The sequence below is a fragment of the Eretmochelys imbricata genome, chromosome 21 (genome assembly GCF_965152235.1).
Source record: "Eretmochelys imbricata isolate rEreImb1 chromosome 21, rEreImb1.hap1, whole genome shotgun sequence".
Taxonomy (NCBI): domain Eukaryota; kingdom Metazoa; phylum Chordata; order Testudines; family Cheloniidae; genus Eretmochelys; species Eretmochelys imbricata.
Window position 1 is genome coordinate 8761702 of NC_135592.1, and position 15747 is coordinate 8777448.

General features: G+C 42.5%; 1 protein-coding gene across 1 annotated transcript; it reads right to left on the reverse strand.

Moving 5' to 3' along the window:
* Positions 1 to 3686: 3686 nt before the first annotated feature.
* LOC144278044 (acidic mammalian chitinase-like) lies at positions 3687 to 12254 on the reverse strand. Its single transcript, XM_077839175.1, has 10 exons — positions 12218 to 12254; positions 11764 to 11793; positions 10284 to 10485; positions 9057 to 9113; positions 6462 to 6627; positions 6067 to 6191; positions 5490 to 5613; positions 5159 to 5341; positions 4584 to 4700; positions 3687 to 3821 (listed from the first exon to the last, which is right to left on the reverse strand). Exons 1-10 carry the CDS (start codon positions 12231 to 12233, stop codon positions 3687 to 3689), a joined length of 1155 nt encoding a protein of 384 aa, XP_077695301.1. The 5' UTR covers positions 12234 to 12254.
* Between the last annotated feature and the right edge of the window lie 3493 nt (positions 12255 to 15747).

The following is a 15747-nucleotide window of genomic DNA, read 5'->3' on the forward strand; positions in this document are numbered from 1 at the left end:
ATGCTAGGATATCAGGGGCAAGGAGGTAATGTTTGTGCATAGTGTGGGAAGTCCCATTATACCAGTCACTATATCGTTTTCATACATTCAGTCAGAAGCCATGGACCTCAGTACATTTTCGTTTGTGCAACAGCTGCAGTACAATATTCATGGGATTGCTACTCTTCAGTAAAGTTACAGGAATTCACCTGGAAATTTTGTGCACAGGTCACATTACTGAGAGCCTTCACTGTCATAGGGGAATAACTCAGCTAGTGAACGTACCAAGTCAGCTACATAAAATCTTTCAGGTATTCTCTCAATGGAGAAAGCTTTCCAGAGAGTTAGATGTATTTATTTCAATGTGTTAGATTTCTTTGGGACTTGTGGAATTAAAATTACACACTCTTTTAGCTTTAATCTTTCCTCAGAACCCTAGGGATTGATGACATTATTATTATTATTTAATATTTACCTCACTCAAAGGCCCCTTGCCAGGCAGAGCCCCATTATTTTAGGCACGTAAACACTGGCATCTCACCTGGACCAAGATGGTGAAGCGATGCTTGTCCTCGGGGGGGAGTCCCTAGAACATGTTCAAAGTCCAGGTCGATCCCATCAAACCCATACTGATGGAGGTACCCAATGACGGAGTTGATGAAAGTTTTGCTGACAGCGGCTGTGGCCACCATGGTAGTGAACCTGGGAAGAACAGATTTCTTAGTTAGACTGGAAAACCATCCTCACTTTGACTCCCAACCCTACTTTTCATCAGCAGCAACTCCTCTGTCTATTTTCCTGGTCACCCCTTTTGTAAATGCAGCTCCCTGCCTTCCCAGCCCAAGTCAGCCTCCCTTTCATTGTCTCTGCCATCATTTTCATCTGTCATCAGAGTTGCACATGGTTCACAAGTGTCTCTTTCACCATGGTCATCACCTTTAAAGTTCCCTTTGTGCAGAGGGCCAGCCTGAGCCCATTTAGGCCCCCAAAAAGAGGGCTTATTTGGTGCTGGCCCTCTGGACAGGAGTAGATTTCATCTTTGGAACATGTTAAGTGCCACATGAAGACTCTTTTATTCATCACTATCCTAATCTTCATCCCCCTAGACTCTCCTCATCACCATAGCCATCCTCCTCTTCCTCCATCACCTATCTTTTCGCTATCATTATCCCCATCAACGCCACCCGCTCCGGCTCTGCTCTTGATCAGGGGACCATCAACAGCCATCACCAACGTGTCACCAGAATGTTCATTTCCATCCCTAGCCATCACACACAACTCAGGGAACTCACGTCTGGGTCCCAGCATTCCATCCTCCAATGGCTAGCACGGTGACCATTTTCTTGTTGCTGTGGGAGAGAGTAGGAAAAACAATGAAATATATTTAGAGAGAGCAAGGCATCTGTTTGTTTTTTTAAAAATCAAGCTTTTCCTTCTAGAAGGGCAGATCCTCAGCTGGTGTAAATCACCGTCACTCCATTACAGCCAATGGAACGATGTCAGTTCACACCAGCTGAGGAGCTGGCCCAGAGATTTAGGAACTATGAGTTACTGACCATTGAACCATGGGCCGAGGACATTATTGTTCCATTCGTACGGAGCGATCTCATTGTTGCTCTTGGTGGCAAAGGCATAAGTTACATAGGCACAGAAGCATAGGTCCACATTTGCTGGTTTATATGTGGCAGTTCTATAAATCAGAGTAATAAAATAAATAATAATAAATTGACCACCGATAGAAACATCACATAAGATGTAACAGACAAATATCATCAAAAAACAGCCTGATACGTTGTCCCCACGTAGCCAGAAAGGTGGTATCAAGCCATCATTTTCCTCCCGCTCCACTTCTTCTGCTAAAGTAGGTATCAACTGGTGATTTGGTCCCTCCCCTTTTGCCTACCAGTGGAGAGGGATATACAGCTGGTCCATGAATTGCAGAACTTGTATGGGATGTGTGGGCCCCAAAGCAACGGTACCCCTATTGGCCTCTTGCTTTGCTTGTGCTGAACATGTGTAACTGAACAAGTTATATAAGAAAAAGAGTTGAAGGTTTTGTATAGAGGGGTGATCAATACAGTATCACCATAATGCACAAGATACTAAGAACTAATGCAAGTTCAACAAGGTAAACAATTACGTTGAGATTACATATGGCCCAATCGCTACAGCCACTGGACTCTCCCTTACCTGCTCTATCAACCACTCCTCCTTGGCACAGACACCATGCCAGCACTGTGAAAATGCTCTTATCTGAAAGGCCCAGGGTGCCTCTTGTGTGTTTGAACTTGCTTTAGAAAAAGATTGAAGAATTCACTGGAGAAGAGCTAGCCAGCCATTGAGAGTCAAGGTAGTGTGCTAAAAAGCCGCTCAGATTTTCTTCCAAGCTAACAACACTACAGAGCCCCGAAGAAATATCTACAGAAGCAAGGCTGGAATTTGCATTGTATCAGTAATATTCATGAACCCAATGTATTTTTCTCCATTCTCCCCATAGGCTATTATTCCTGACTGACAGGGCACAGCACCAACCGTCCAGCAGCATTGTTCTCACCTATCGCTCATCCCAGCATTAGCCTCTTATCTCCCCACACTAGGCTTAGTTGTGTCCTTCAGGTGAGGAAGGAACCAATTGTTTTTCAGAATAATTGTTTCTCATTCAAATCAGCTGGCTTTACAGCTGCATAAAGATGACTCATGCTCTTTGGGCTTGGGAACTTGATCTCCCAACACCTGTTCACCTGGGAAGTGAAAGTCGGACATGAGCAATGGCCCATCTAGTCCAATATCCTGTCCCCAACAATGGCCAGTACAGCAGGTGCTTCAGAGGAAGGTGCAAGACACCCTGCAATAGGCACTGATGAAATCATAAAATAGCTCGTCTTTGTGATGTTGGAAGGAAAACTGAAGGGAATTCATATGGTGCCGCAAACACAAAGCAAAACACTATCATGAATAAGGCAATACTTTCTTGCTTTTGGTTGCATTTATTTATAAAGGAAGGGACTCCAAGAGTGCTTACTATAGGAATACTACAGCATTTTGAGACACATTACATCGCGGTTCCAAAGCAAAACATGGACAGCATATTTTATGTAATCCCAAGATTCAGAATCAACGCAGTACTGAAATGGAATAGCCAGACTATGTGATCTGCTGAAAGCCTGGATCTGAACTCTTTCTGGAACATGGTCCCACCTCTGGATACTCCAAATTTCTGGGCTGTTGATAGTTTTGGTTTGACCCACTACAGAGATATGGGCTAGATCTAAATGTAGAATTTCACCAGAGTTTGGAGGTTTGGGGACAAAGGGGTTTGGAGCTAGGTCTCTCTTGGTATATTTTATACATAATTAGAATTATCTCTGGTGTTTTGTGAGAGGGTTCATACATACACTATGATAACATATGGAATGGGTCTGAAGGATCAGACTGAATGCAGTAACTTCTGCTCCACAGCCAGAATGTCAGCTTGGCCTTGCATCATGGTACACTGTGGCAGCTTTGTCAGCACAAGATTTATTTACAGGTGTTTGAATCCAAAAAAAGCAGATTAGGAAAAACAGAGTTTAGTCGTTTCTGCAACTATGGCCTGATCCAATAGAAAAACTCCCCTTGACTTCAGTAGATATTGGATCAGGTCCCTGGACAATAAATATGATGTTTCCCTCCCTGCTATGCTCCTTTCTTGTCCAACGATTTGGCTCTCAGTTTCCAAGGAGAACCTTCAGCTTCCCTACAAGAGGGTTGGCTCCTGCACCACAGAAAGAGCCAGTGAAATCATCCATGCCAAGAGCCCAAACCATGGCTCCTCCGTAGCGCTTCTCCTTCAGGAACTGGGTCTGCAGAAAAAGAACAGACAGCTATGTGCAACGTCCACTGCTATTTAAAACTGGCATGTAGTAATGTGCCTTAGGGAACAATACTGAATTGGGAGGGGGGTGGCTCAGATGAGGTCTTTTGTATCTCTAACTTTGCCTCCATTGATACCAGGTAACCAGAAATTGTTTCAGAGGAAGCATAGCATCTGCTAGGCAATAAAGTGGCCCACCCAAATACACTTACAGTACAGCGTGCAGCGCAGCCCCATATGCGCCCAGTGCAGCAAGAATGTGCCAAGCAGACTTCAGTGAAACATATGTAGGATCATCCTTGTGTGGTGGAGCCACTTGGGATTGCTAAGAACAGGTGAAACGTACTCAAAGCTCCTGTTATTTCCAGTTGTGCCTGTCTAACCAATCACAGTGCAGGCCTTGAAATAAATTCCTTTCTCTGGAGAGGTTTCTATAGTATTTTAGTGCCATTTCAATTATATAAACTTTAGGAAGAAACGTAATGTCTCCACTTGAGCTCTGAGTCTTCTTCCTCGTGAGCCCTACCACTCCATTCCTAACAAGGTCTGCTCAGAGGGCTACATCCCAAGCTGGTGTAGGTTGGCATCATTCCACTGACTTCTAGGGGGCCACACTGATTTACATCGTCTGAGGATTTGGCCCCATGCCTCTGCTCGGAAGTTGGCATTGTCTCATCTACTAAGGCACACTTATATGTTCCTGTTTCCAAGGCTTTCTAATGAGGATCTTGTGAAAATGACAAGAACCCACCTTGATCTCAAAGCTCCTCACATTGTCATATCCGACCCACTCTCTGTCTTTGAAGGCATATGGGACCTTCTGCGCTTCAATCCAGCTGGTGGTGGCTCCTTTTAAGAACGTGCAAACCTGTGTAAATGAAAGTCAGTAACGGCCAGTGAGCCAGATTCACTACATATGAGGACACATTCTAAGTTTAAACAGAAAGTTTGGGGGGGAAGAGATGACTTAAGCAATCTATAGTCCTGTCCATTACAACAAATGTCTGTCACATACAAGAAAAGTATAAACAAATAAAAAAGCAAGTTTGCTCTAGAAATCTTGTATGGAGGAAGAATGGTACAGTGGTTAGCACACTGGCTTGGGACCCAGGTTCAAATCCCTGCTCCACCACAGACTCCCCGGTGTGACCTGAGGCAAATCTCTCTGTGCCTCAGTTTCCAATCTATAAAACAGGCATAATCTCCCTGCCCTGCCTCACAGGGTGGTCAGGAGGACAAATACATTAAAGATAGGTGCTCAGACACTACAGTAATAGGGGGCCATGGAAGAACCAGCGATAGATATAACTTGCTTGAAATGCTTACCTCAAAGTAAGCCAAGATGCCAGATTCACGGGTATACACCCCAGGAGACCCACCCCCAGAGGCTGGAGCACCAACCCCAGTATTCGTAGTAGAAAGCTTGAAAGTTCGTCCATACGTTGGGAATCCCATAATGAGTTTCTCAGCTGGAGCACCATTATCCTGCCAGTATTTCATAGCATATTCCTGTAGGAAGAAAACCCTTCACAGTAACATGACTTTCACCCCAGACAAATACCAAACCCTGGGCCTGATCCATTGAAGTTGGTGGAAAGATTCCTATTGACTTCAATGGTCCTTGGATCTAGCCCTGTATTGTTATTTGTTTTCTTACACAGTTGTAGAAAGGAACTTTGTCATAGTCATCCGAGCCCTTGTGCAAGGGGCTGTTGTGTCCCGAGACAGACGCCCAACTTCCATGGAAGTCGTAGGTCATCACATTGATAAAATCAAGACTCCTAAATACAAACAAAACAAATGCCACAGTAAGGAATCCATTTCCTAAAAGACTAAGACCTCTTCACTCTGAAGGGCTTAAGAACACCCAGACTAAAGAAGTACAAGACAAGCTAGATTGTGTTAAAGATGGCAAGTCCTTCAGGATCATCCTTAGATATTGGATAACAACATTTGATGTAGAGAGCGATCTAAACTGAAACCTTTTCTCCAAGCTCCCAAACTTTGGTGGTTTGGATAAAATTGGACTAGGATCCGAATTAACACTGGGATTGATTTCATTGGATTATTCTTTAATGTGGATAGAAAAGAAGAGCAAGACAGACAAACTTTCAGGATTATTACCTAACGACATCTACTGGGACTACATCCAAAGTCAAGCCAACAGACCCTACAATGCACAGACTTTTCCTTATGTTCTCGCTAGCCATCTTGCAGAAATCATTTTGACTTACCTCCCCAGTGCAGCAACTTCATATCCAGCATCCATGGTGTCTTTACTGGAAGACACAGCTGCTGAAATCAATAGCCTTGCACGTCCTGTTCTTTGTCCTTCTTCAACAAAAGCTGCTACCATTTCCTGCAAGTATAAAACAAAGAGCAACGGTCAGTCTTGTTCACTTGAGATAAAGAACAATCTAATGGGAATTAGGCCTTTTTTAAAATTTGCAAACGTCTGCAAATAATTTGAATACCCCTAATGTTGTCTGTGATCACCCTTTATCTCATGTCAAAATAAGCACTTTTCAGGCACAACTAACAAGTTACAGGATTACACGTCAGCAATTAACTAAAACATTTCAATGACTTTGATGAGCTTTGGATCAGGCTATCGACTGTACTCCTGTACCTGAACTAAAATGGTGAAGCGATGCTTGTCCTCTGGAGGGCTTCCCCTGGAACCAGGATATTCCCAGTCGAGATCTAGCCCATCAAACTTATACTTGCGGAGAAAATCAATCACTGAATTGATGAATGTTTTACGATTAGCAGGCGAGGAAACCATGGCAGTAAATCTGGAAGAAATCATTTTTGTCTGACGATTGCATTATTAGCCCCACCCGCCTTTGGTCCTCCAGTCTTTCCAGATGGCCAGATTCTGAGCTGGTGTAAATCAAGGTAGCGCCACTGATTTCAATGGTGTTATGTTGTTTTCCGCCAGCTGAGGACCTGGCCCATAGTTTCCATCATACCATCTATTATCTCAACAGCCTTATCTCTCTGCTGATGTCTAATGCTTTTCATTATTGTTTTTGTAATCAGATTTCTCTTCTCTAAACCTTTTCCCTTCATCTCTTCCCCCTCCACATCGTTGCAACATTACCTCCTCTTTTCATCATCTAACCATCAATTACTAACAAAACAGAGGTCTAAGCATAAGGCTCGATCATGTGCTGAGCCCCCAGACCCCAGTCCAGCAAAGCCCAGCTTTAAGTCCAGGAGTAGTCCCCGTGAAGTCAATTGCACTGCTCACATACTTAAAGTTATGCACATGCTTAGGTGCTTTGCTGGATAGGGGCTCAGCACCTTGTAGGATTTATCCCATAGCACATGATCCAAAGCCTGCTGAAGTTAACGAGAGTCTGTCTATTGAATTCAATAGGCTTTAGATATATCCAGGCTTGGAAGGATTCAGTTTTAAATCAGAAAAATGTTAGTACACAAAGTACGCTCATACCTTAAATACTGCGTGCAGATCTGGTCACCCCATCTCAAAAGAGATGCATTAGAATTGGAAAAGGTACAGAGAAGGGAAACAAAACTGATTTGGGGTATGGAACAGCATCCATACGAGGAGAGATTAAAAAGACGGGGACTGTTCATCTTAGAAAAGAGAAGACTTAGGGGGATATAGAGATCTATAAAATCGTGAATGATTTGGAGAAAGTGAATAGGGAAGTGTTATTTACCCCTTAACATGGCACAAGAACTAGGGATCATCCATGGAAATTAATAGACAGCAGCTTTAAATTAACATAAGGAAGCACTTCTTCGCACAATGCACAGTCAACCTGCGGAACTGCGCATTGCCAGGAGATGTTGTGAAGGCTATAAATATATCTGGGTTCAAAAAAGAATTAGATACGTTCATGAAAGATAGGTCCATCAACAGCTATTAGCCAAGATGGTCAGGGATGCAATCCCATGCTCTGTATGTCCCTAAATCTCTGACTGCCAGAAGCTGGGACTGGACAGCAAGGGATGGATCATTCAATAATTGCCTTGTTATGTTCATTCTTCTGAAACATTTGGCACTGGTCACAGGCGGAAGACAGGATACTGGGCTAGGCAGACCACTGGTCTGACCCAGTATGGCCATTCTTATGTTCTTATGATTTCACCATACACACACAAACTGATAAAAAAATGTTTCCAGCAATAATAATAAAAATTTACAGATAGACCAAGTAAGAAAAATGCTGCCCGACAACTTCTTAAAGTCAAAATCCAGTGCTTTAGACTTCTGAATTAGGTTTCTTACAAATGTACTAGCCAATGAATAGTCCAAACAGGTATGACTTGTTGATATAAGGACATGTGATGTTGACAATTTGTATTTTAAGAGTTAATAAAGCTTTAATTTTTTGAATCTCAGCATTTCCAGTCATTAAATAATTGTTTGACATTCCCCCATAATTTCATGCAACTCTAAAAATTTAAATTTAAAAATTCTTAGAAATAAACATTGATGTTATCCATCAAAATTATTTTAAAAAATATATCAAATTTGGCCAAGTCCAAATATATCCCATTATCTAGACTCTGGAATAATAATTATTATTATTTGTGTTGCAGTATCACCTAGAGGCTCAAAACTGGTGCTCCATTGTACTGGGCACTGTATAAACACATAGTAAAAGTCAGTCATTGCCCCAAAGAGTTTACAATCCAAATAGACAAGACAAAACCAGGGTGTTAAGGGAAACGGAGGCACAGAGAAGGAAGTGACTTGCCCAAGATCACATAGCAAGTTAGAGGCGGAGCTGGGAATAGAACCCAAATCTGAATCCCAGCCCAATGTTCTGTCCAGCCAATCAGCCTTCCTCTTCATGCAGTAAGAAATCATATGCTCTTATGGATAAAGCACTGGATTGGGACTCAGAAGAGCTGGGGTTCTATTCCTGACTCTACCATTGTTCTGTTGTGTGACCTTGAGCAAGTCACTTCATGGTTCTGTGTCTCAGTTTCCCCATCTGTACAATGGGAATAATGATACTGACCTCCTTTGTAAAACGTTTTGACATTTTCCGATGAGCTAAGCATTATTATTATTGTTGTTATTACTACTGTAACCCATGTTCTCTATCCCACATTGTGCGTTATACTTTCTCATTTTGATTGCCACTGTCTTCATTAACAGTCAATACAACTGTTAAAGGAATATAGGACCCTCTTCCTTGCCGTCACCAGCACCATCTTAAAAAATGAAGGGAAAAGTTCTTACTTTTGAGTACCAAAGTTTCCACCTCCAACAGCCAGGAGCGTGACAAGTTTCTTATTTCTAGAAAGCAGGAAACAGTATTGGGGGGGGGAGGAATTAAGTCAATAAAGATGATTATTTATTTATTTTTAAAATCTATTGTCAGCTTTTAAACAATCTTCTCTATTCACACTTCCTTAGTGGAGTTATTCCAAGTTTACACCCCTCTGACTGAGGTCAGAACCTTGCCCATTATCCTTTGCTCATGACACTGAAGTCTACTGGCATGAAACTGATTTGCATTCATAGATTCAACACCTATACATCTAGAGATGGGTTCGAACAAAGGCCTGAAACTCAAAAAGCCCCTCCTCAATTTCTGAGGGATTGAAGTTTGGATCTGAATATCATAATAAGGGCCTTTCTGGAACTCCTGATTTGAACACCTCTTTGGTGTTGGTGAGGGTTGCAATGCAAACCCAGTTCTAAATTTTGCAGAGCAAACCTCTCTCTGTTTACTTGACAGGTTTCAGAGTAACAGCCGTGTTAGTCTGTATTCGCAAAAAGAAAAGGAGTACTTGTGGCACCTTAGAGACTAACTGTTTCTTCATGGCATGATGAGGCAACCAGAATAATCTAAACCTGCCTTAAGCAGAATTTTAAACAACAATTATCAAGTGAACTGTAAAGAAAACAACCCATTTACTTCCTGTTTTGCTACTTGTTGATGAACAAAGACCAAAACTCTTGGAAAAGGTTTACATTTTGATTGGTTTTGTTTGTTTTTTCTTGGTTGTTGGGGCCCTGATTGTTCTTTTTATTCAGACCTTGTCTATCCTAGGAAACTCTGTGCACAGCCGGTGAACTAGCAGGGTTATAACATGAAAGATACCAGGGAAGACTTATTTTTTAATTGGTAGGGGAAATTATTTGTACTTAGACTGTATAAAACTCTGGATTTGGTTTGTTTTTACTAATAGCTGCTTTAACTAAATGCCCTTTTGAAGAAAAGGATTTTGCAAACACATTTCCCAATCCACATTTCTGAGACACTCAAAAGTCCTTCAACTAAAAACTAAGGGAAAATATGATTTTGACATCCTGGTTATTTCTAAGAATAAAAAACAAGCAGGAAAAAAAACCTGAAACACAGGGAAGCAAAAAGGGGCACAAAACCCCATGTTATTCATTTATAGGTCACCTTTAAATGAACTAGTTTTTAAAATCCTCTACACATTAGACGTTACTTACTTCTCCTTTAGGGCATTGAACTGCCTGTAGAGGGTTTCATCATTCCATTCCACAGTGGTGATCTTATGGTTATTCATCCCAGCAAAAGCATAGATCAAGTGGGTACACAGGAGGGGGTCCACATTTTCTGGAGTGTACTTGGCCGGTCCTGTCCTGTACTGAGACCAGTTAGTAAAGTAGCACACAAGTTTGTAGGCAGAGCCTGGTTAAAAAAAAAAGAACAAACAGTGGCACCGGTGTGTTAGTAATACGTCATAGGTGGGATAAATCTAGGAATCTCATGGGCTGACGGCCACCCCAAACATGGCATGGCTACACCATCAACTGGTTAGAATTCGTGAGCCATGATCTCATCTGTATATACTGTATTAACGACTGATGTCTCAGGGCTGTAAACTTTAAATCCCTATGTGGGGGGCAGACTTTTTAAAGATATTTAAGTGCCTAGTAAGATTTTCAAAAGCTCCAAAGCACCCAGCTCCCAGGAAGTCAGACACTTCTCTACATCTTTAGGCACTGGCTTAAATACCTTTAAAAATCTGGCCCAACATTCCTTGGCTACTAAGCACCAAACTATAAATGGAGTCAGTACTCCAGATTCCCATCAGTGCTTCTGCATGGTTCTCTTGCTTCCCAGTTCACGGCAGACAATGTAGTGGAAAGGACACACATGTTTCATCCTCATAGACAATATGACATCTGGAACTTTATCTATTACAGGTGTGTGTGGCTGGCAATATAGACAAATGACACCATTTTCACATTAGATCAGGGTGCTGAAACAATTTTTATAGTGGGGGTGCTGATGATGGAAACCATGGAAGCCATGTATTTGGGTTGTTATTACTATTTCAAGCCGGGGGTATGGCAACATCCCCAGCACCAGCACCCTTGTTTTAGATCATATATAATTCAATAAAGGGCCTCATGTGAGTCCAACAAGTAAAACATACACCAGTTGCCCTAATGACAGGTTTCAGAGTAGCAGCCGTGTTAGTCGGTATCCGCAAAAAGAAAAGGAGGACTTGTGGCACCTTACAGACTAACAAATTTATTTGAGCATAAGCTTTCGTGAGCTACAGCTCACTTCATCGGATGCATTCAAAGTTGCCCTAAGTTATACATATGTTCGTTCCATGTGGAAACACCAGGTTAGTATAAAGCTTCCCCCCCCCTTGTCAAGACTACGTAACACTTTCTCATCCTTTGCCAGTCCTAAAGTCCATATTCAGCGCCTGATTTTACTCTCGCACTGGTGTAAATCAGGAGTAGCTCCTTCGAAGGCAATGGAGTTGCACCATTGGGAGAGGATTATCATGTCATCAGTCTTCACTTAGGCAAAATTCTCATGAACTTCAGTGACAGATTTGCCTGTAATAGGAATGGGTGAAAACTGAACAGGGACTTGGGGATTTGACCCATTGTCTCTATTTATATTATCGGCCCCCAGACACCTAAACAGGGAACAAGATATTCTTACCCAGGTGCAGCTGCACAAGAATGGCCAAGCCTGCAAACCGAATGAAAATGCATTAGAAAATAAGTCAGTCTGGTACTTTGTACTCTTGGCACCCATTCACTTAGGGTGAAATTCATTCCTGTGCAGAGGGGCCAGCACCATTTAAACCCCCATTCGCGCCCTCAAAGTGCTGCATAGGCCCTCTGCACGTGGGTGAATCTTACCCATTAGGCATAAGGTAGCCAAAATCCATTAGAGCAAAGTCTGTGCTGAAACATTCCCATGTAGAATGCTGCTGTTTCATAGATTTTGAAGGCCAGAAGGGGCCATTAGAAAATCTAGTCTGACCTCCTGCATAACACGTTAGAAAGGCAACAGATTTGTTTGAGTCTCATCCACAGCTTTCAATTCCTGGGCAAGGATTCCCCAACTGTAATGGTTAAAGTGTCATTGGGAAGGGATCAGATTTACTCACCAGCCCATAGCAGCATCTTCCCCACCTCAGCTTCAGATTTTGGCTTCAGGAATTACCTATAAATGGGAAGGGGGGGGAAAAAAAAAAGAAAAGACTTGTATAGGAAACATGGGAGCAACAGTGGAAGTTGCAGGGTAGACAGGGGTCCAGGCAGCTGCCCATGTTTGATGCAACTCTTCTCAATACTGTATAAGTCTAGGTGACCCAGAGCTGAAATTCCAGTGATCCCCAGTACAACTGCTCCCAATGTTGTCCCCTCTGTTGGAGCTGAACTGGACATAACAATGAAGTAAAATTTTAGAACGTAGTCCTAGTGCGGACAGGACTGAAACAGGGAAGAACAAATATTAGTGCTCTGCTAACAATAGTTTAAAAACACATGGGAATAACTGCAGCAGCTATGCACACATAAAAGCAAGCGTATAACGTGCGATTATAAAAGACATACTTTCTCAATGCACTTGGCAAAAAATCTTTTTAAAACCAAACCTATAAAATAAATCATGCATTTTAAGTTACCTTTCTAGAATCTCCTGTATCCCCAACTTAGACCTGTTGCCACAACTTACAATTCAACTCACAAAACAAAGCTAAAATTAAATGAACCCCTCCTTGATATGACCTGCATACAACCACTGACCTGGCAAATCCCTGCAGCATAACCCAGGGTAGCTACCTGCTTCTTTCTGTTGCCTGCCTCTGCCTATTATATATACAGGAAGGATATCCACTCCCATACAAATATACATACTGAGCTCGCATTTGTTAACTCCCCACTTCCTGCATTTTTCCCTCATAAACCCCATGATCAGACCAATGTTTTCAGGAAATAACCATAACAGAATTGCGCCATAAAAAGGCAGCTGGTAAAACTTGTTCTAAAGCAGTCACCAGCTTAGGTAAGAGCAGCAGTTCCAATCAATTTTACTCCATTTACCAGGCCAGTCAGTGGCCCACTCACTCCTCCACCACTTTTACATTGCATAATTCAGCATAGAGCGCTCGCCAGGCACCACAGAGTGTGGTGCAATGTACCATGGTGCCATTATTTTGCACTTTTATCCATGCATTAATTACTATTATTAAATATTACCATAACAATTAAAGGCTTAACTGATTGTGCTGGGCGTATAGCAAGAGAGAGTCTTTTGCCTAGAAACCACTGTATAAACAGACAAGACAGAGAAAGAGAGGCAGAATGGAAATGTATGTCTTGCCACTTGCTCTCATCCCTTGTTGGTTAAGTGCCCCAGTTACTAATTATCTGCCTCCTTCCATTTACAGAAGTAGAGTGGCATGAAGTTTGTCCTGATATTCATCTTCCCTTTCTTCCACGGCTCCTAGCATAACCCACCGGGTATCGCACTAAATCATTCCGCTTCCTCCTTCAAGGTTTACACTTTTCATACGTTTGTAGGCTAGTATGCTCCTCCTTTTACTCACTGTGGAGCCAAACTGCAGTATAGGTTGTTTAACTCTCTTCATCTTTTCTCATCTACCAATACCTCCAGCTCCCTGATCTTGTCCGAGATCCCTCTAACATTGCCACTCTGTTCCATGTCATGTTCTAAGTGCACACCTTTGTCCAGTATGATTGTATCTCACCCTTCTCAACTTTTTCTTCCTCAGCTTCACCAAGACTAAAATTCATGGATGAGTAGAAGGATATGGCAAGATGTTAGAGACAAAGAAGGCTCCTGGTCAAGTTCTGACCCATTGGACCTAACTGAGCCTCGTTTATACTCATGCAACCTGAATGACATCTTGAGCCAGATCCTGAGCTGGTGTAAACTGACATAGCTCCACTGAAGTCAATGGAGCTGGGCCCATTTACACCCACATGGGATCTGGCCCAAATCTCTATTGAACAGCTTTATATAGTAGGTCATGATAAATCCCCCAGATTTTTTTTCCCTTTGCCACTCTCAGGAGAGAATATGGGAAGCAAACAATGCTTCCTCTGAGATATCTCGTCTGCAGCCTACACTGTGACTGTCCAGAGAGGCGAAAAATACCAAACGCCTACTCCCTGCTGCAACGATGGACCCGCAAGTGGAAATAACCACCCAGACAATGAACCCGCCATTCCTAAAACTCATGTGAAGTGACTGCCTGGTTCCTGTGTTCAGTTCCAGCCTCCAAGGGAAGACAGCAATGGGAGGTCTTAAAAGAAAATACGGAGATCACTTCTAAGTCAGTGGGCCAGATCCTAAGCTGTTGTAAAAGGTAAATGGTTCTGTTGATTTGAAGCGGTGTTACACCCATTTATACCAGCTGAGGATTTGGACCAATAGGATGATGTCTGATTTTTTCAGCCCCAGTTCCACCCTCAGTTACATGCATGACACAGTAGCCCCCTCAACCTGTGATTTCCCTCGGTTTCATTAAAAACTTTGAACAGCAAGAGCAATGGGCTAGATGAGACTTACTCCTTAGGAGGCTGGTATTTTACAGGCAGCCAGCCAGCTGGCAGAAGCCAATGCAATCAAACCTGCAGCAGCAGGGTAATCTCCTGGCGATTACATTCCATGAACTGGTCCGAAAAGCAGAGGTAGCAGGTGCAAAGATGTCTTCCTGTTAGGATCCTTTCTGTGAATTAAAAATACCCTAAACTAGAGTCTATGGCATGAGGACACAGCATAAGAACTGAATAGAATAGAGCTTATCACCTTCTTTCTGAGGAGGCCTGTCAAGAACCCCTCTAGACCAGGGGCCTGAGTCTCTGCTCCTTTACACCAGTTTTACCAGTGTCGCTCCTATTATCTTTATTATTTATATTTGGCCCAGTGAAGTTACTCTAGGATTTACACCAGCGTCAGTGAGAGGAGAAGTAGGGCCAAGCTGTGCTTTTTATGTCTGTTAGGTAGCTAGGGTCATTATGAAAGGTAAATGTACGCTTCAAGGTACCCACTTGAATTCAATGAGATTTGCTACTATGATTTGTCTTTCCAATATATGTTCTATTGTGACTTACGGCCACAGGAACCTTCATTATCTTGAAGTCTTCTGACGCTTAAAGGGGCACCCTGAGATAATTTAACATACATTAGGAGCTATAGCTTGTAGTAGACTGTGCCAGTGGGTGCAAGGCTGTGCTATACAACAACCGCAGCTATTCATTTCCCACATTTCTCCAAGCAGGCTCGACCACTGCGTGAAGATGTCTTGTGGAACCTCCCCTGCTGGTGAAGGTTCCACAAGACATCTTCACGCAGTGGTTGAGTAAATCCCAAAATAAGGACTTGGTCGGCCCAGGGGATAGGGAACTGTACTGGGTATCAGGAGATCTAGGTTGTGTTTTCAGCTTGGGCACTAATTTGCTACGTCACCTTGGGAAAATCACTTCCACTCTCTGTGCATGAGATTCTCCATCTGTAAAATGGGTATAAGGTTATTTACCTTCCTTTGAGATTGAGGGAAGAAAAGTGAGACAACTATTAATTATTATTATTAAAAATTATATGAGCTGAGATGGAGAAGGACACAAATCTGAACCACAGAAAGATGTCTTAGGAAATATCTGACTAAGC

What these genes read in the sequence shown, in the direction of transcription:
- LOC144278044 (XM_077839175.1), bottom strand. An exon ending in GCATCTTGGCTTACTTTGAG is followed by an intron (nt 4,701 to 5,158) that starts GTAAGCATTTCA and finishes TCATTTACACAG; the next exon opens with GTTTGCACGTTCTTAAAAGG. An exon ending in TGAGGAGCTTTGAGATCAAG is followed by an intron (nt 3,822 to 4,583) that starts GTGGGTTCTTGT and finishes CTTTTTCTGCAG; the next exon opens with ACCCAGTTCCTGAAGGAGAA.